The sequence below is a fragment of the Oncorhynchus mykiss genome, chromosome 8, assembly GCF_013265735.2.
Source record: "Oncorhynchus mykiss isolate Arlee chromosome 8, USDA_OmykA_1.1, whole genome shotgun sequence".
NCBI lineage: Eukaryota > Metazoa > Chordata > Actinopteri > Salmoniformes > Salmonidae > Oncorhynchus > Oncorhynchus mykiss.
Genome location: NC_048572.1, coordinates 28,921,906 through 28,943,106, shown reverse-complemented (window position 1 = coordinate 28,943,106; position 21,201 = coordinate 28,921,906). Strand labels below are relative to the sequence as shown.

The 21,201-nt window shown below is 41.4% G+C and overlaps 1 protein-coding gene across 10 annotated transcripts; it reads right to left on the bottom strand.

Moving 5' to 3' along the window:
- Window positions 1-3,218: 3,218 nt before the first annotated feature.
- On the bottom strand, window positions 3,219-12,439 carry cdca4 (cell division cycle associated 4). 10 transcript variants are annotated; one of them, XM_036985238.1, is made up of 5 exons: window positions 12,266-12,439; window positions 7,028-7,074; window positions 6,422-6,513; window positions 5,623-5,899; window positions 3,219-5,314 (listed from the first exon to the last, which is right to left on the bottom strand). In XM_036985238.1, exons 4-5 carry the CDS (start codon window positions 5,685-5,687, stop codon window positions 4,501-4,503), a joined length of 879 nt encoding a protein of 292 aa, XP_036841133.1. In that variant the 5' UTR covers window positions 5,688-5,899; window positions 6,422-6,513; window positions 7,028-7,074; window positions 12,266-12,439; the 3' UTR covers window positions 3,219-4,500. The 10 variants fall into 10 exon arrangements, with proteins under 10 accessions (XP_036841133.1, XP_021467914.2, XP_021467915.2 ...); XM_021612239.2 differs by lacking the exon at window positions 7,028-7,074; XM_021612240.2 differs by lacking the exon at window positions 7,028-7,074 and having other exon boundaries at window positions 6,422-6,492.
- Between the last annotated feature and the right edge of the window lie 8,762 nt (window positions 12,440-21,201).

The window sequence follows — 21,201 nt, the reverse complement described above, 5'->3', positions numbered from 1 at the left end:
GGGATTCAGTCGGTTAGGGCTTCCCTGAATTCACTGCAGTGTCTTTGAAGTCATATTCTTTAAAGATCTATGGGTACATCAGCAGGAAATCTTACAGATTACACATTTAGGTCTAGCAGCTATGTTTTGATTGAGTCAAAGTAGTTTTAGCTTAATTGCACTATTTTCACTCTATAGCTTTCTCTTTAACATACAGTGGGGCAAAAAAGTATTTAGTCAGCCACCAATTGTGCAAGTTCTCCCACTTAAAAAGATGAGAGAGGCCTGTAATTTTCATCATAGGTACACTTCAACCATGACAGACAAAATGAGAAAAACAATTCCAGAAAATCACATTGTAGGATTTTCAATGAATTTATTTGAAAATTATGGTGGAAAATAAGTATTTGGTCACCTACACTGCTCAAAAAAATAAAGGGAACACTTAAACAACACAATGTAACTCCAAGTCAATCACACTTCTGTGAAATCAAACTGTCCACTTAGGAAGCAACACTGATTGACAATTAATTTCACATGCTGTTGTGCAAATGGAATAGACAACAGGTGGAAATTATAGGCAATTAGCAAGACATCCCCCAATAAAGGAGTGGTTCTGCAGGTGATAACCACAGACCACTTCTCAGTTCCTATGCTTCCTGGCTGATGTTTTGGTCACTTTTGAATGCTGCCGGTGCTTTCACTCTAGTGGTAGCATGAGACGGAGTCTACAACCCACACAAGTGGCTCAGGTAGTGCAGCTCATCCAGGGTGGCACATCAATGCAAGCTGTGGCAAGAAGGTTTGCTGTGTCTGTCAGCGTAGTGTCCAGAGCGCTACCAGGAGACAGGCCAGTACATCAGGAGACGTGGAGGAGGCCGTAGGAGGGCAACAACCCAGCAGCAGGACCGCTACCTCCGCCTTTGTGCAAGGAGGAGCACTGCCAGAGCCCTGCAAAATGACCTCCAGCAGGCCACAAATGTGCATGTGTCTGCTCAAACGGTCAGAAATCGACTCCATGAGGGTGGTATGAGGGCCCGATGTCCACAGGTGGGGGTTGTGCTTACAGCCCAACACCGTGCAAGACGTTTGTCATTTGCCAGAGAACACCAAATTCGCCACTGGCGCCCTGTGCTCTTCTCAGATGAAAGCAGGTTCACACTGAGCAAATGTGACAGACATGACAGTCTGGAGACGCAGTGGAGAACGTTCTGCTGCCTGCAACATCCTCCAGCATGAGGTTTGGCGGTGGGTCAGTCATGGTGTGGGGTGGGGTGGGGTGGCATTTCTTTGGGGGGCCGCACAGCCGTCCATGTGCTCGCCAGAGGTAGCCTGACTGCCATTAGGTACCGAGATGAGATCCTCAGACCCCTTGTGAGACCATATGCTGGTGCGGTTGGCCCTGGGTTCCTCCTAATGCAAGACAATGCTAGACCTCATGTGGCTGGAATGTGTCAGCAGTTCCTGCAAGAGGAAGGCATTGATGCTATGGACTGGCCCGCCCGTTCCCCTGTAGCCTGTAGCGGTTTTCCACTTTAATTTTGAGTGTGACTCCAAATCCAGACCTCCATGGGTTGATAAATTTGATTTCCATTGATAATTTTTGTGTGATTTTGTTGTCAGCACATTCAACTATGTAAAGAAAAAAGTATTTAATAAGAATATTTCATTCATTCAGATCTAGAATGTGTTATTTTAGTGTTCCCTTTATTTTTTTGAGCAGTGTACAAACAAGCAAGATTTCTGGCTCACACAGAACTGTAACTTCTTCTTTAAGAGACTCCTCTGTCCTCCACTCGTTACCTGTATTAATGGCACCTGTTTGAACTTGTTATCAGTATAAAAGACACCTGTCCACAACCTCAAACAGTCACACTCCAAACTCCACTATGGCCAAGACCAAAGAGCTGTCAAAGGACACCAGAAACAACATTTTAGACCTGCTCCAGGCTGGGAAGACTGAATCTGCAATAGGTAAGCAGCATGGTTTGAAGAAATCAACTGTGGGAGCAATTATTAGGAAATGGAAGACATACAAGACCACTGATAATCTCCCTCGATCTGGGGCTCCACGCAAGATCTCACCCCGTGGGGTCAAAATGATCACAAGAACGGTGAGCAAAAATCAGAGAACCACACGGGGGACCTAGTGAATGACCTGCAGAGAGCTGGGACCAAAGTAACAAAGCCTACCATCAGTAACACACTACGCCGCCAGGGACTCAAATCCTGCAGTGCCAGACGTGTCCCCCTGCTTAAGCCAGTACATGTCCAGGCCCGTCTGAAGTTTGCTAGAGAGCATTTGGATGATCCAGAAGAAGATTGGGAGAATGTCATATGGTCAGGTGAAACCAAAATATAACTTTTTGGTAAAAACTCAACTCGTCGTGTTTGGAGGACAAAGAATGCTGAGTTGCATCCAAAGAACACCATACCTACTGTGAAGCATGGGGGTGGAAACATCATGCTTTAGGACTGTTTTTCTGCAAAGGGACCAGGACGACTGATCCGTGTAAAGGAAAGAATGAATGGGGCCATGGATCGTGAGATTTTGAGTGAAAACCTCCTTCCATCAGCAAGGGCATTGAAGATGAAACGTGGCTGGGTCTTTCAGCATGACAATGATCCCAAACACACCGCCCGGGCAACGAAGGAGTGGCTTCGTAAGAAGCATTTCAAGGTCCTGGAGTGGCCTAGCCATACTCCAGATCTCAACCCCATAGAAAATCTTTGGAGGGAGTTGAAAGTCCGTGTTGCCCAGCAACAGCCCCAAAATATCACTGCTCTAGAGGAGATCTGCATGGAGGAATGGGCCAAAATACCAGCAACAGTGTGTGAAAACCTTGTGAAGACTTACAGAAACCGTTTGACCTCTGTCATTGCCAACAAAGGGTATATAACAAAGTATTGAGATAAACTTTTGTTATTGACCAAATACTTATTTTCCACCATAATTTGCAAATCAATTCATAAAAAAATCATACAATGTGATTTTCTGGATTTTTTCCTTCTCATTTTGTCTGTCATAGTTGAAGTGTACCTATGATGAAAATTACAGGCCTCTCATCTTTTTAAGTGGGAGAACTTGCACAATTGGTGGCTGACTAAATACTTTTTTGCCCCACTGTACTTTGAATCAGAGATGTGAGTGTTTTATTAACGACACTAATTTGGAATGACAATCCGACATCATTTAATACTTCATATGTCCTCAGAAAACAGAACTACACAATTCATTCATATTACGATAATGTTGTAACCTTTATTAAAAATTGTAAAAACTGCTACAGTTTACTTGTATTTAAAAAAAAGCTAAATTTACTCTAGCTCATGGTCACAAATGTCAAATGTACAGTACTTATTTATCAAAAAGAAATGTGAGATCTCCCACCTCATGTCTGTTTAATCAGCAATCAGTTGTATTCTCACAATATTAACTTGTGCCTGAGTGCAGGCTTTGAACGCGATTAAAAAAAATAAAAAATTGTTGGAATAGGTCAGCTGAATAGCACAATTCTTTACATGTTCTCAGTTTGTTTTGAATAAGAAAGTAATTACTTCACTAAAAGTATGCATGAAAGTCCGGAAACTCATTACGATTTCAAAATATCAATTCATGTCAGAAAGCTGAAAAGCTTCTACAACCTTAAGTATTACCAAGGTTTAACGCCACCATATGTTTACACTTAATAAATAAAATAGGCTAAAAGTCATAACATAACATGAGAAATATACCCATTACAATTCTTCATTTGTAATGAGACAAATATAAGAACATATGTTATTTCTAATAGAAAACAAATGGCACCACATGCTAGGCTGTGAGGTTAAGCTAGCTGTGGTGCAAAAACAAACTGTATGGCTCAAGAAGGCAATGTGTTCATAAGGAATACTGTACATGGTGCATATACTGTAGAACCAAACCATAGACCAAGACAAGGCGTCACATTGTGAGCATACTGAACGCAATTCATGTTTTCGACAATGCATCTTTACTCTTGTAGCTCAAAGACACAACCAAAGTTAAACCTTTGGAAGACAACAGGTAAATTAGAGCTTTTGTGCAATTGTTCTGGATATAGAAATATAGAAAAAAAAAAGAACAATTCCCAGACTGTCTCTTTAGTAAAAAAATATATATGTGTATATTTATACAGAAACGTTTTAACAATATTTTTCTTATATATATTTATAAAGAAAATATGTATAGTTCATGTAAATATGTTGTGCTGCTCTGAATTGATGTAGTGTAATAAGTACAATAAATTAAACCAGAAACAACATAAAAAAACAGAAGAGAGAACACACTCAAATACAAACATAAAGAAAGTATACATAAGAAAAAGGATGGTGAACTTGAGAAAGCGTGAACCTTTTCAGATGAACATTTCATTGCACGGAGATGGATTTCACTCAGTTTCCATAGAGGAAAGTGTGTAAATACTGTATGTCCGCACATACAAGACAAAAAGGCAGTGGCACAAGATCAATGAAACAGTATTGGAGTTTTAAGTCTGTAAGCTATGAGCCCACAATGATCTCCATAATGTGGTCAAGTTCATTGAGATCGGCTCTACAGCTGGAGTTGGACACAGAGCCGTGTGAGGAGGCCAAGCTGTCCAGAAAGTCGTAAGGCCCCATCTTGGGGGCACTCTGCATGCCTGTCAGCATGGTGTCCAAATCATAATATGAGGCATCAACGTCAGAGAACAGCTCCTCTAGTGCCGGGTCTGACCCGGGGGCACCGTTCTTGATCTCAAAAGTCCCAAACACCTGCCCCGTTGCCATTTTAGCCCCCTCCCCAGACCTCGTCCCCTCCTCGTCCCCCATACCTGAGTCTTTGCTGACCCCATCCTCCACTCTCAGTTCCCCCCTGTCCCAGCAGTGGCCAATGGTCCCCAACAGGAGGGCCGGGGACCTGTCGCCAACCACCACAGAACACAGTGCCTTGTCCGTCACCACTTCCTCCTCACGGCAGCCGTCGTAGCCCATCACTGAGTATAGCCTAGGCCCACCGTCCTGCTGCTCCAGCGACTGGCACAGAACCTCGGTGTCCACCAAGCGGTCAGATGGGCCATGGCCAGAGCCACCTAAGGCCTCTGTGACCACCTGCCAGCTGCCGTCGTGGGCCATCTCCTCCTGGATCTGGCGCACCGTGTTGGCGATGAGCACCGAGCGACACAGGTTGGGCTCCGCCAGCATGTGGCACAGCTGCAGCTTGAGCAGGGACATGTCCAGCAGGGACTGGCGCTGCAGGCTATAGGATGCCGCCACCGCCTTGTTGTCCACACCATCAGAGAACTTGCGTTTGGTGCCTTTGGAGTACATGTTAGCCCTGTAGAGGGAGCCAAGTAGCACTTTGGTTAGAACATATAAAGCTTTTTAAGAAGTAACCTTTTCCATTCAGTTGTTTTGCAAGTTATGCTTAGTTATTTCAGTGTTTTATATTGTTTGGTAAAGATGCCAAAAGTGCACGTCCTATTTACTTACAGTAATAAGATTTCTTAATAAAACACACTAGAATATCAGGATTAGGATTTCAAAAGGTTTTGACAATTTGCTAATGCTAGAATTGAAATGTTCAACTTGAGTGCACCTGAAAATCTAAGATATTATGAATAATGTACTTGTGTGTTCATTTACTTTTCTCTACCTTTCCTACGGCGATGCACAGGCATATATATGGAGCGGCTTCCTCTTTTTCTCATTGCTTCCGCATGTTACTGAAAAACTGCTTCGGTTCTTAACTCTCCTTCAGGTCTTTTCAGACAGACCTGCAAGGTGCCTGCTGAGTGGAACATCCAACTTAGATCGCCACACTGATAAGATGGTACAGTTTGCTACCATTATTCTCGGGATTGGAGAACACTCTAGCTCTCCAGTCTTGAAACGGGAAGCAAACTCAAAGCTTGTTTGTGTGCTACAGTAGAGAGAAAGAAAGAGGAACAATGCCAGTAAGGCATTTGTCTGAAGTGATAGGATCTTTGTTGATTATCCGACATCCATTGAGCACATCTTGCAATATGACATTTTAGTAAATGCCTGTTAAGACAAAGGGATTCAAAAATACATTTCTGTTTACAGACAAAACAGAGTGACATCAACTTCAAACCAGGATTATTTAAAAAAAAACTTCCTAGTTAATGTATCAAGAGCATATTCCGACCAATGTCAGTATTTGTAAATCATTATCATAAGTACATATCCCTAAAACAAATATGAACACAGACTTGCTGGAGCCATTTGCAAGAAAAGCGAAACATGAAGAAGTGGAAATTGGACCTTTATCAATTCTAACATAGTGCCTTAAACAGAAAAAGAGATCCCACTCCCGATGCAAGCATTTTGTAATATTAACCCCAAAAAATTCAGCTGAGTAAAGATAAAATGGCAGACACACACACTGAAAATGGCTAATGGCTAAACAGCACTTTGTACATACATCCAGTGCTGAGACGAGTGTTGGACACTTGCCTCCAGCCACGGCGGCCTGCCAACCAGGGCGGCGGGAGCCTAAAAGTGACAAACATCCAGCTAGAGCAGGGAGAACACATGATAGTCACCAGCACGTCAATGCACATTACATACAAAGTCACTGGGTGACTTGTGTGTGTGCAGAAGGGGGGAGAGGGTGATACACTAGAACTCGGCTACTGGGACCAGGTGCTGTGGAACTGTAAAAGGCTATGAGCAGCTACAAATAACAACGCCCGCTTTTACCTCCTCAATGCAAATTGTTTGTGTCACATTGCATTGGGTGAGAACCTGAAGGTTGCTCCAGCTTCAGGACGATGGAAGGACAAGGAGCAGTATGCATTGTTTTGTAGACCAAACCAACAAAATGTTAGTTGCAGGCAAAAACGAAGAATCACACACTGTAATGCAAAAAAATATTTTCATATTGAAGGGTGGAATTTGTATGCAGATGGAGCTGATTTGTTTGATAGTCACAAAGATCACAGGAGAAAATCTTGTTCGCTATAAGGATAACACATTGAGGGAGAGGGGTCAGTCACGGTTGAAAAGAAGGCATGGGAGATCAGCCTACCTGACAAATATGACCCCATTTTTGCCACACTTCTGAAATGGTGAAGTCTGCAAATGATGAGCATTTTCCATGGTAAGTAAACTCCCAGCTACCTCGTGTATGGCAAATCACAACAAAAACATGATTACCATGAATGATTTTCAAATTGCCTGAAGTGGATTGGAATTTGTTTGTAACATACTGTTTTTTTTTTAAGTAAAAATGTTTATTGTAAATTAGGACAGCAGAGTTTCCTCTTGAGTTTGCTTTGACAGTGACATTAAACTCCAAGAGGGCCATAAAGGATTGATAGGCTTGAAAAATTATTGCTTGTATCGCGATTAAAAAATAAATAAGTATAACCATTCGTTTGAAATCAACCTTGTACTGTAGTAGTTATAGAAAAACAAATTTCAATAAGCAACTAGTCTTCTGGCCCCATATGATAATTTGACCTCTACACGAGTGGATGTAAATTCAACTTTTTGTTTTATTTAACTAGGAAAGTCAGTAAAGAACTAATTCTTATTTACAAATGACGGCCTACACTTGCACAAATTAAACCTAGTATCTTCAGTTGTCTTGAAAAGTAAAAAAAAAATCAATTCCAGCATGCCATCCTCCAGGCCCGTTACATTGGCAGAGTGGTGAATAACATACAGTGTCTGACGCATACAAATACCGATATTTCTATCAAAATGGTACTTGCTATCCGGGATCCTTGTGACGTCCAACTCTGGCATCATCCCATTGAAATGTAAACGGGTTATTGTGGGTTGGGTTATGGTTTAGGGTAGAGATGTCACAAGGACCCCAGATAGCACAAACAAACATGCCTCCCTCCTGTGGAAGATCAACCCAGCTAAAGTTACTTCTCCCTTCCCCCCACCTTACTTACAGTCACAATGCTGATTCATCGGAATAGGCCTACCTACCTACTCTGGCTACAATCAGCGCATTCCTCTGCCCAGGCGTTGCTGACGCCTGCCAGATCGTACAACGCCTGGATCGGTATTTGACTTATCAGCTAACCACATATGTTATAGCAATCTGTCAGTCGATAATATGGCACACAACCCGTGGTTGATGGACGCAATGTTTGAACAGGGGAACACGAACATAGTAAAATAGCAGTAAAAAAAATAAAAAATAAAAAAAAATGAATCGACGTGAGACTAGAAGCGGGGTAAATGTCGCATGCTTCCCTGTCTAAACAGTTTGCATATATATATATATATATATATATATATATATATATGACAGTTTTCTTCGTTTTGGTGTTCGTGCACACAAATTATTGCTGCAGTTTGAACTTCTGTAGCCGAATTCTACGCCCCTTCGTCGGTTATTGGTCAACAGTACTACTCCTAGCAGGAGTGGGAACTAAGGACCGGATTTTTGAATTGTTTGTCATTCAACGAGAGACTACTAGTTTTTAGTTTATGCATTTTTTTTTTCACTTGAGAAATACTGCACAAAAACGTTAGTAAAATGTTTAATTGCCCGCATGCTTCCCATCAGAGTGCATTAGGAAAGTATTAAGACCTTGTCTCATTCTAAAATGGCTTGAATATTTTTTCCATCAATCTACCCACAATAACCTATGACATAAAAACACTTTTTTAGACATGTTAGTAAATTTATATTTTTTTAAATCCCCAGAAATATCACATTTACATAAGTATTCAGACCATTTACTCAGTACTTTGTTGAAGCACATTCGGCAGCAATTACAGCCTAAAGTCTTCTTGGGTATCACACTACAAGCTTGCCACACCTGTATTTGGTGAGTTTTTCCCCATTCTTCTCTGCAGATGCTCTCAAGCTCTGTCAGGTTGGATGGGGAGTGTCCCTGCACAGCTATTTTCAGGTCTCTCTGGGTTCAAGTCCAGGCACTGGCTTGGTCACTCAAGGACATTCAGAGACTTGTCCCGAAGCCACTCCTGCGCTGTCTTGGATGTGTGCTTAGGGTCGTTGTTCTACTTGGAAGTTGAACTTTCGCCCCAGTCTGAGGTCTGGAGCAGGTTATCATCAAGGATCTCGCTTTACTTTGCTTAATTCATCTTTCGCTCAATCCTGACTAGCCTCCCAGTCCCTGCCGAAAAACATTCCCCCAGCATGGTGCTGCAACCACCATGCTTCACCGTAGGGTTGGTGCCAGGTTTCCTCCATATGTGACGTTTGGCATTCAGGCCAAAGAGTTCAATCTTAGTTTCATCAGACCATCAGAGTCCTTAGGTACTCCCTGACCAAGGCCCTTCTCCCCCGATTGCTCAGTTTGACCAGGGGCCAGGTCTAGGAAGAGTCTTGGCGGTTCAAAACTTCTTCCATTTAAGAATGATGAAGGCCACTATGTTCTTGGGGACCTTCAATGCTGCAGACATGTTTTGGTACCCTTCACCAGATCTGTGCCTCGACTCAATCCTGTCTCGGAGCTCTACGGACCATTCCTTCAACCCCATGGCTTGGTTTTTGCTCTGACATGCACTGGTCAACCTTGGGACCTTATATAGACAGGTGTGTGCCTTTCCAAATAATGTCCAATCAATTAAATTTACCACAGGTAGACTCCAATCAAGTTAGTAGATCAATGGAAACAGGATTCATCTGAGCTCAATTTCGAGTCTCATAGCAAAGGGTGTGAATACTTATATAAATAAGGTATGTTTTTTATTTTTAATACATTTGCAAACTTTTCTAAAAAACTGTTTTTGCTTTGTCATAGGGTATTGTGTGTAGATTGAGGATTTTTTTACATTTTATTTAATCCATTTTAGAATAAGGCTGTAACGTAATATTTTAGAATAAGGCTGTAACGTACTTTCCGAATGCACTGGATTATGACATTTTGTTAGTTTTGTTCTTCGGCAAGGGTTTTTTGGCTGTTCGTGCACAAAAAAACAATTCTCCAGGCAAGCTGAACTTCGGTAGCTGAAGTCTACACCCTTTCGTCGGTCATTGGTCAACAGTAGGGATTATTCAATTAAGTGTTTGTCTTTTCTCGATAGATGAGAAATACTGCATTAAACATCTTAGTTAGATGCAGTGGCATGTATTCATTGATGCCAATGGAAGCCAGGTTTCCCCTAAAAATGTACCCCCCCCCTCAGAAATATAACATCAAATTATTTATCTTTCGTCTCTCTGAGTTTCATAATTTTCCTTCAATTCGCACAGGAGAAAGCATCCGAATGAGCGAAACAGATTAGCCAATCAGCGTTGAGCTAAACTATGCAAGCTCAACTGTGAATGGTCCTGGCGAAAAATATTAAGTGTCAAGGGAAGCCAGCTTGGATTTGGCTTCTTTCCTATCAAATCCCTTTGAGCATACGTCATTAACAGAAACAACTTGAATTGTTGCATCTCATTGTGTTGTTGTCCTCCGGGGGCTAGCTAGCTAAAATTGACCCTTCCCTAAATTAGCCATGGATTGAGATTTTTTTAATGGTTTTTATTATTATTTAACCTTTATAGGGATTTGGACTTGTGGTTTTACTTAATACTCCGTACTCGCCGATGATTATAATGGCGATTGTGATCCAACCTTTAATTCATACATTGTTGTGCACCTGGCCTGAGAGGATGGAAGTTCAATATGTACAGTAGCTAGATGTAGAAGGCTTGCCTAGGACAACAAAAAATACAAGCGTGTACTGTATGACAGTGATATACCGTTTCATCAACATGAGAGGACGACATTGGCGTTTCTCTACAAGTAGGGTGAGTCAACATGTTTTTCTACTTGCACAATGCACAGACGCGTGCGCAAACAGAAATCAGAACTATGGACAGCCACATCATATTTAGCTGATGTTGATTGGACTAAATCGTTTTTTGGTATCTTTTAGTTGTCACTGCATTAGACTAAGCAGAGGTGATTTGATGATGTTGAAGTTGAAATGGTGCTGGAATAGTGGAGGCAGCTCCTGTTTTCTTTGTGACTTGTGGTAACACCGAGGTTCTAAATCAGTAGTTTAGTGGTCCAAAAATGTTGGAAACATTACCTACAGTATTGTTAAGCGAGTTAATGTAACCGACTGTTACATGAAATATGTGTGGTCGACTTCACCGGACATAGGTTATCCGGTTTTGTTATTAAACAAAGGTGTGGTTGAATTTATTCTGCCACTGTCTTATGGTCACTGCCTTTAGGCCTAATATATATCACATTCACAAGGCATATGAATTAACAGCAAACACTGCAATTAAACAAACAGTGTAAGTTGTTATATGGCTTTTGGGGGGGCTTCTCCAGTGATTTTACCCATGCACTGCAACTGGTTAGATGTAAAATTGAGCAACTAAGATCTCCTTGGCATAACTCAACAAATCGGTCATACATATTTAAGGTTATCTTAGATGAATTCTGACTATTTTGAGGAAGCGAATACTGGCTACATACAGCGTTCCAAGATGGATAAACAGTATTATTGCTGCTTTTCTCATTTTTCAAGCAAAAGTCTTAAGGGAGTATGCAAGCACACTCGTTTCTGTTTGACTAGGCGCCAGCCAAACCGAAGCATGCAGAAGCCTTAAGACCCTTAAAAAAAAGGTCAAAATGAATTACAGATTTCTTGATTTTGTCTTCAATTAATTTTTACTAGTTAATTTTTACTAGTTTGAGGAGGTGGCTGGTTATGTTGTTGCTACGGCGTCTCAAGAGGCAAACAATGTAATATTTGTCAAGCAAAGGTATTTTAAGAGAGTATACGAGGTACAGACGTTCGTGACACCTAGCTGAGTTGTGCTATAAGCACGCTTAAGCTAGTATGCGGGCGCCTTAACTGAGCAATATTATGAAACAACAAAACCTGGTCCAACACGACAGTATACTTAATAATGGTTTGTGTGTTGTCCCCTTAACTTACTTTTCAGAAGCAAACATAGGAACTTAAGAGGGAATGGGAAGCGACAGAGAGGAAGCCATTTTGAATGTACCAGCTACTTTTGTTAACTTCGCTCGTTAAACACCAGTTAAGATGTATCCCGCTAGACCACGTCTGGATGAAGCACATCAAAGTGCTGATTACCAGGCTACTGGCGACAAGAGGTTACAATGTAACACATATCTGTGGAACGTTGAGCGAGAAATACCGCTCGTGAACTTCCGCATTGAGCACTTGCGTTCGAAATCGACCGCGCATTTGTAACACATTCGAACGGTATTTTATTTATAAAAATACATGTTAAAAAAAATACCATTAACTGGTTACACTCAACACACATTACTTAATTCATATTTCTATTCCTTTGTCTTACCTTTACAGAATCAGCTTTTTTAGCCGAGGGTTCATGTGCTCTTCGTGAATAAACGAATTAAAGGCGCAGCTCTCTCAGCTTCTCTGGATACAGACTGTATTCGAGGCACTGCTGCCAGGCAGCCAGATGCAGCAGAGGGAAGGGTGAAGTGGGCGGACACATGGATCTTGATCGACAGGCCGTCGCTTGAACTGGGGAAAACATGAACAAAAGCCACACTGAATAAACAGATTGCACCACGGGTCCACAGACATCTGACACAATACCCGCTCTGTTTGGGAAACATTTGAGGCTTACTGAATCTAAAATTAAACACAACTAGCTTGGATGGAAATGAAGGAAGAGATTGAACATTAAGGTAGAAATATTTATCAGCCAAGTAATAGGTAAATAAACTATTTTAACTCAGGGCCAGGCTACATAGCCTAAATATAGGAGACGGAATGGAGCCATCATCAGACCTTTACAAAAGTATCAAGAAATTCAACAGTGAACAAAATAAAACAATGTTGTTATTTCAACACATCAATAAACACATACATATTTCAAAACATAAGAAAAATGTGATGAAACTAGGCTGCATTCTAGGCCACTGTCCAACCCAACGGGTCTGACCAGATAGTATATCAGAAAATGACCACTGTGTAATTTGTAAATCCTCCAAAAACGGGGTTTCCATTACTCTGTTCAGGACTGTATTTGCTTAAAAATGCATATTAAGCTATTCTTATTGTGTGAGTAGTGATTACACCCCCCAACATATGTCCCATCTTTGCCTGTCAGCACACAGAAAGGGCAATGACAGCAGAACCACGGACAAGACTGAGGTGCGACAACAAAGGCGACACTAAAAGGCGCTTCATTGTCAATCCGACTTCTGCATTTGCCATACAGCATGTACTGCGATGCGGCCTCCGCAGAAGTCAGACCAAACATACTTTTTGCGCTTCGCGGAGTAGCCCAGCATAAATTGTCTGTAAAGCAAGAGAGAGCTTGTGTGGGATGCTCCTGACAGTAATAAAGAACATTATTAACACCTTTTTTTTTTTATTAGCATAAAGGCGTCCGCAAACGAGGTTAAGATTGCACCTAGCAGAACTCAACTAGGCGAAGCGAACGTCTGTGCCTCACATACTCCATTAAAAAGGCCTTTGGTTGAAAAACTAGAAAAAAAGTGGCAATATTACTGTTTGTCCCTCTTGCAACACCATTCCAACAACACATAAAGAAACACTTCCTTAAAATAGTCAGAATGAATCTAAGATAAATCAAGACATTTGCCATTCATTTTAATGTGTTTGTAGAGGTCTTTAGTCTTGCCATTTTGCGTCTAACTATGTTTGGTGCAGTATTTCTCAAGTGAAAACATTTGCATGAAAACTAGTAATCTCTAGTGGAATGACAACAAACACTACATATTGCTGACCAATCCCCGGCAAAGGGGTGTAGACTTCGGCGACTGAACTTCGATTTGCCTCAAGAAAGAAATGGTGCAGGAAAATCCGGGAAAAAAACCTGCTTCTACTGGGAAGCATACAGTAAATTTAACAGTGCACATCCATAAAAGTGGCCCAGGAAATTCGACAAAATTGACACGTCAGTTTGTGTATTCAATTTAATCTTATGCTGATTTGAAACAAAATATTGTGGCTATTCTGTTGTCTACTTATTTCATATGAGCCTTTAGACATTCTTCTAAAATCCCTCGACTACCCAACATTACTGAACCTAATTGGTTATACAAGTATTGTCAGTGGCCATGAGGATAATATTTGAAATGGATCATAGAGAAAGACGTGAAGAAAGGGTTAGTGCTACCCGGAATCCTTGAGACATCCCTACCCTACCCTAGCCATAACAATTACCTAACCTTAATGATTTTACATTTCTACTTCTATGGGGTGACGTCAGAGTTGTACGTCCCAAGGATGCCGGATTGCAAGGACCATGTAGAAAGTCTAGCGTTGTATGTACTGTATGACGATTGGTCTAAGGCAGTGGTTCCCAACCTTTTCCCGTTACTGTACCACCAACTTAATTTTGCTCTGCCTGGAGTACTCCTAAAGTACCCCCTCATTTGCATTTTACCAGTAGGCCTATGGTCTCATGAATCTTCTCAAGTACCCACCCCTCAAGTACCCAGTCCTAGTACCCCTGGTTGATATATATATTTTTTTTTTAACTCTGTGTGCAACTGCTAATACAGAAAAAAAAACACAAGGCACCTATTTAAAGAGAATCTTAACTTGAGCTCAGAAGTGGATCAACAATGGTTACAATAGACCTAGGCCTAGTTTTACAACTTGTCTTTAATTTTTTTTATTTTATTCATTGTTATTAGACAGTAGTTCCCATATTATAGTGCATTCAAAAAGTATTCAGACCCCTTTCACTTATTCCACATTTTGTCACACTACAGCCTCATTCTAAAATTGATGAGAAAAATGTGTATTTAATCCATCTACACACAATACCCGACAAAGCAAAAACAGCTCATAGTCAGGATTATGTTGAGGCACAGATCTGGGGAAGGGTACCAACACATTTCTGTAGCATTGAAGGTCCCCAAGAACACATTGGCCTCCATCATTCTTAAATAGAAGAAGTTTGGAACCACCAAGACTCTTCCTAGAGCTGGCCGCATGGCCAAAAATAGCAATTGGGAAGAAGGGCCTTGGTCAGGGAGGTGACCATGAATCCGATGGTCACTCTGACAGAGCTCCAGAGTTCTTCTGTGGAGATGGGAGAACCCTACAGAAGGACAACCATCTCTGCAGCCCTCCACCAATCAGGCCTTTATGGTAGAGTGGCCAGACAGAAACCACTCCTCAGTAAAAGGCACATGACAGGCTGCTCTGAGTTTGCCAAAAGGCACCTAAAGGATTCTCAGAACATGAGAAACAAGATTCCTGGTCTGATGAAACCAAAATTGAACTCTTTGGCCTGAATGGCAAGTGTCATGTCTGGAGGAAACTAGGCACCACTCATCACCTGGCCAATACCATCCTTACGGTGATGCGTGGTGGTGGCAGCATGAGGATGTTTTTCAGCGGCACGACAAGGAGGCCAGGGGTTAGATGAATGTAGCAAAGTACAGAGAGATCTTTGATGAAAACCTGCTCCAGAGCACCCAGGACCTCAGACTGGGGAGGAGGTTCACCTTCCAACAGGACAACGACCCTAAGCACACACAGCCAAGACAACGCAGGAGTGACTTTGGGACAAGTCTCTGAATGTCATTGAGTGGCCCATCCAGATCCCAGACTTGCACCTGATCGAACATCACTGGAGAGACCTGAAAATAGCTATGCAGGGAACTTCCCCATCCAACTTGACATAGATTGAGAGGATCTGCAGAGAAGAATGGGAGAAACGTCCCAAACACAGGTGTGGCAAGCTTGTAGTGTCATACCCAAGAAGACTTGAGGCTGTAATTGCTGCCAAAGGTGCTTCAACAAAGTACTGAGTGAAGGATCTGAATACTTATGCAAATATGATATTTAATTTTATTTTTTTTTTAATACATTTTCAAATTTAAATAAAAAAAAAATCAGTTTTTGCTTTGTCATTATGGGGTATTGTGTGTAGATTGAGGAGGGAAGGGGGGTACAATTGAATCCAGTTTAGAAAAAGGCTGTAACGTAACTAAATGTGTAAAAAGTGAAAGGGTCTGAATATTTTCCGAATACACTGTATTCTTGTTACTAAGTATTGTTTGTGTGTTTTGAGTTTTTTCATTTGGGGACTTGAAAAAGACAGGGGACTTCTCAAGAGATTTTATCCTGCTAAATGTCTAATAAATAGACAAAAAAAGACTTCTGCCCCAAGTTGTTGACAGCGTTTCTGAAAAATATCAGTCTAACTGAATGGATGCAGGTTGGGAGCTGGCTGAACAAGTTTTCTAAGTCTTTGTATTTGCCTGACTTGGTTATTTTGCATGATTATTATGCGCTAGCTGCCTGTCTACTTCAGACTCACTCATCATCCAACCTGCAGACTAGAGGAAGCATTTGCGCTACCTACACTACACAGCGTTTAAGACAGGACGTGCTATATCTCTCTTTTAGTACCACTTTAGTAGCCCAATGATTAGACTCTATGGAATTTCTGAATGGCACCAAACGGCCTTCTCAATCCTTATCGGGTTTGAAACATTAGGGAAAATGTGACAGTTTTGAGCAGGAACTAAGCCTATTTGAGGTAGACAATGTTGAATAGATAATGTTTTGAGGAGCCCAACTTCATTGTTCTCATATATTCTGTCTATACCTGTATTGGACTAGGATAACAAATTAAGAGCAACCACACCAGCCCTGAAATGAGGGCAAGCCACTTAGTTATGAGTTACCAATTAGTTTTCTGTCTCCATCTAGTGGCATGATAACAACTTCATGTACATTCTTCAACTCAGATACTGTTAGCCAAAACACCTCAGAACAGATGAAGAACAAACCGTTACCCCAGCTGGACAGAGGTATTGGTTTGTATTGTATGTACTTTCTAATGATAGGTCTGTGATAATAAATACAATAACAATATATACCTATTCATTTACCCATTTTCCATCAGTCCACTCATCCATCTGTCCATCTACCCACCCATTTATTTATCGGTGTGTGTTCTTTTGCCAAGGATTTTTTTTCTCGTTTCATGAGGTAACTGTCTCTAACCTCAATCCTGTCACCCGTAGGTTGTGCGCGCTTTTGTTCCAGTCAAGAAGTATTAACACACCAGCTAATTAAGGGGTTGATGATTAGTCCATTTGTTTAATCAGGTGTGTTAGTACTTGGTTGCAACAAAAACCTGCACACCTTGTTATTGTTCCCCAGGTTCAGGCTGAAGAACGATGGACTACCACCACCACATGTCATTGTCAACACATACTGGTACTGCTTGTACCTCGGGTTAGCCAGTAGGGGGAGAAACAGGTCCATAAGATAGCAAAATGTAGAAATATGTTTGACCCAATTTTCTTTTCCTAAAGACTATTGTGATCCAATACATAAAGGTTTACCCATAAGCACACATCTGGGATTTGGGTTGGGTTGGCGGATGTTTGCTGTAACATCTTGGACGTAAAATGCAAAACTGAGTAAGAACATCAAGTTGGTCCCGGCGGTCCCCAATTGACAATCTATCCTTCCTTCACCTATATTATTAAACTTTCTATCGAGCACACCTGTTTTTGTGAGCTTTTTTAGCTATTTATTTTATGTTAAACAGCAGAAGTATAAAGACATTATTGAAATATCTTGTTTCCTTATGCAATGACTGAATAGTCTGTCTATGATATACTGTACCTGAAGCATAATCTTTACATACAGATAGTAGCTGTAGCATTTGCATGCTCATTTCACAGTTGTTCATGCTTGCCTGAGATCCTGTGCATTTGGGGAATCATCCTTTGGGAAAGGAGGAAGCTTTTTCCAAGGAATAACAGAGGATCCGAGAGTGAGATTGTGTTTCCCGGGGCTAAAGTCAGTGGGAGCCCACGCTTGTTTGTGCATTAAAAATGCATGCCTTTCAGGAAAAAGGAAGACATAATGGAGGGTGCCATGAAAGAGAGAGAGAAGCAGCAGAAAGAACAAAAGAGCCTCAGAGACAAGAGAGATCAGTAGGAGTAGGGAAGAGAGAGTGTGTAAAACAAACACCTTGGTAAACTGACAAACTTGACCTCAAACAGCAGAGAAGTGGGTCCGTGTGAGAGATGTCACCACTATGCAAAGCAAGCAGATGCCTTCTGTGGGAAGAGGAAGAGTTAAAGTGAGTTTCATGCCAAGGTAGGTCCTTAAAAAGACCCCTCCCAACACACCACATGCTATACAAAGCTACTTTAGAAACTGGTTATTTTTTGAGTTTTTGAATGTTTTCCATCTGTATCATACAGATCAGTCAATGAACTTTCATTCTATTGAACCATCATCAAGCAAGCCCTTGACCTGTCGAAGTGCTGTATTGGAAGACGTGCATTCCCGTGGGTCCCTATAGAGAAACCCAGCTTTAAGAATTCCACCATTCATGCATTATGATATGATCAAGCCAAGATTGGACTCTTCATCATGGACTGTTATGTGAGAAGTTGAAACAGGTCACGATTAAGAAAATTGTTCCCTTTGAATTACAAGTCTCAAAATAAGAAGCCAGGTTATACAGTTTGACCTGTAGTTCTTCATAGGAAATGTATGGCCCTACATGATCTATAGGATATTCCTTCTGAACAGGGAACTAGGGTTGCTAATCCTCCCGGGTTTGGCTTGGAGTCTTCCAGAATTGGCTTTAAATGGGCAATCTGCAGTTCAGACAACAACAAAACAGTCAACCTGCCCCTGTTGTTTCAGGTTGGATGTACCAATATTTTGAGTCACTATTCACATCATAAACAAGTACAACAGTCACCGTGGGGGAAAACAACTGCCCATTAAACATAGCTTAGATTTACATAGTTATTACTTCTAAACAGAAAACTATTTAGGGGTTCTCATATGTTTACAATGTTGTTTTGATTATTGCTTCAAGAGTCACTAAGCTTATATTTGGTTGTGATAGTTACAAAATACCTATTTTGGATGCAGCAGTTGATAGGTAGAACGCTAACGCTCATTAACATAGGCTCGAAGCAAAGCTAGCCAAAGAGCCATGTTACTGGTTGAAATGTAAGTGTTTTGTTTAAAAGTATAATGCAGTTCATTTGCGACAGTGACACAAAACATTATATTAAGCAAGACATTCATACAAGCCTTAAAATAAAAAATATATTGAAAAAGTAGTGTGAAATGAACATGTAAATGAATGTTTTTTTTTATTGGCGGTCTATGATAACTCTGTGTTTTCCCCCATGTGGGGACATGGTGAATGACGTGCGGACCTTTGCATAATGTGTGAGACCCTAAATGCAACAAAATTACGTGTTTGGTGACAATTCACTCACAAGTGGTCCAGTGTGGATCTGTTGGTAGAGCATGGCACTTGCAATACCAGGGTTGTGAGTTTGATTCCCACAGGGTACCAGTATGGATGAAAATATATTCACTCACTACTGTAAATCGCACTGGAAAATAACGTCTGCTGAATCACTAAAATGGAAATGTGGTCATGATTGACATTACTGGGCCCCGTTATAAGACATTGGCATGCAAGAGTGTGAGGTTGAATATTTATGGTTAACCAATGAAGAGACATGTCTGGTGTTAAGTATCTCACATGCGGTCAGGTTGAGACTTCTTCCTCTTATTAACACGTTTTGTTTGACTTTGAATTTCCAGAACCAAGTTCTGAAGTATTGGTTTGCTTCTGTCTATTTGGTAACAATTCCATACAATGAATCAAAAGAACTTGTTCTGCCTCAATTCATTTATTATTTTTTCTTTTCTTTTTTACCTAGAACTCCCACCAATATTTTTCTCACTGACACAGCCAGACTATTTCACAACACAGACCTCAAAAATTAGTTACATAGATTCCCTGTTTTATTAAACATAGAGCTGTAATGCCAAATCAGTAGCAGACAGAATGGAATTAGTCTATGGTCCTTTCCAGAAACAACCCCTAGCCACGCCCTGGGCTGTTGTGTACATCTGAACAAATTTGATAGATAACTAGAGGGCCTCTGACAATATTGCCTATACCTATCAAATAATCTAAGATCTACACAAGTCTCTTCAAGCATTTGATTAGCTGAATCAGGTGAGTTATTGCTGGGAAAAGGCTCAAATGTGAACCCCTGTGGATCCCTAGGACTAGGTTTATGAACCTGGCTCCAGGTAGTGGATTTGGGCTTGATTTGTGATTGGGTGTAAGTGATGAGACAATGGCATGGGGCCAACTTTCAGATTGGGATACTTGGAATCATATACTGTCTGATGAGATGCTGTCTGTGTCCCAAATGGCACCCTATTCCCTATAGAGTGCACTACTTTTAGTGTACTACTTTTTACCAGGGCCCATACTGACCCTTCTGAACTCTATAATGTTGTACCCTCACTGAACGTGACCCAGACAAGCTCTTAAAACAAATTAGAAACAGGACAGGGGAACCTTGTCAACAACTGCTCCCTCCCCACTCTTCCCCAACCCACCCACACGCCACCACCTTTTCCAGCCCTCTCTGCTCTGTTTATCTCACTCTCTCAGACCTATCCTAGCCTGCCGACAAGGGTTCAGAGAGGGGCAGGGCTGAACGGTGTAGTCAGGGGAATGATGCGTAAATGGCCACCTTCCGTGATTGAGGCCCTGGTCACCTATCAGCCCCACAGACAGACAGGACCCCCAAAGCCCCGTGGGCCGTTAGGCTGTCCCGACAGTTTTGCCGTGCCACTGCTGCCGACACCTAGCTCTCAGACTCAGACAGACGGGTACATTAACAAACACCAACCAGGCCAAGGACAATGGTGGCAAAGGGGAGGGGCTGTGGTGCCCTTGGGCAGAGGAGGGCCCTATTGGCTCTTGCCAGGTGCTGGGTACTTAATGATTCATCAAGGTCCAATTAAGCAGGCTGCCTTGGTCATTGAGTGGATTAATTATTAATGAGGAAGGAGAGGGCCGATGCACCAGATGACTGTCTCACTGTCCCTGTCACGCCGTATGACCTCTGTCGTTATTCCAAAATGGATCCCATCTTGCTGCAATTTATTCGGGTGCTGTGGTGGTCAAATGAAATAAAATGATTTGTTTACAGCATTAAATAAAACGTACACAGTTTACAGCATGTATGAAAGGTGCAGTGAAATGCTTGCCTGGTAGCTCCCTCAACATCGCAGTACAATAATCAATATCAATAATGAAAAGTCAAATAAAAAATATGAAGTAATTAGAAGACGCCATGGAAGTATGCAAAGTAATAAACGGATATGTAAACAGTAGGATATGCAGTATAGATTATGAATGTGCTATGTCAAGTATGATTGTATTTACAAATGTAAAGCAAATAGTGACTTGGC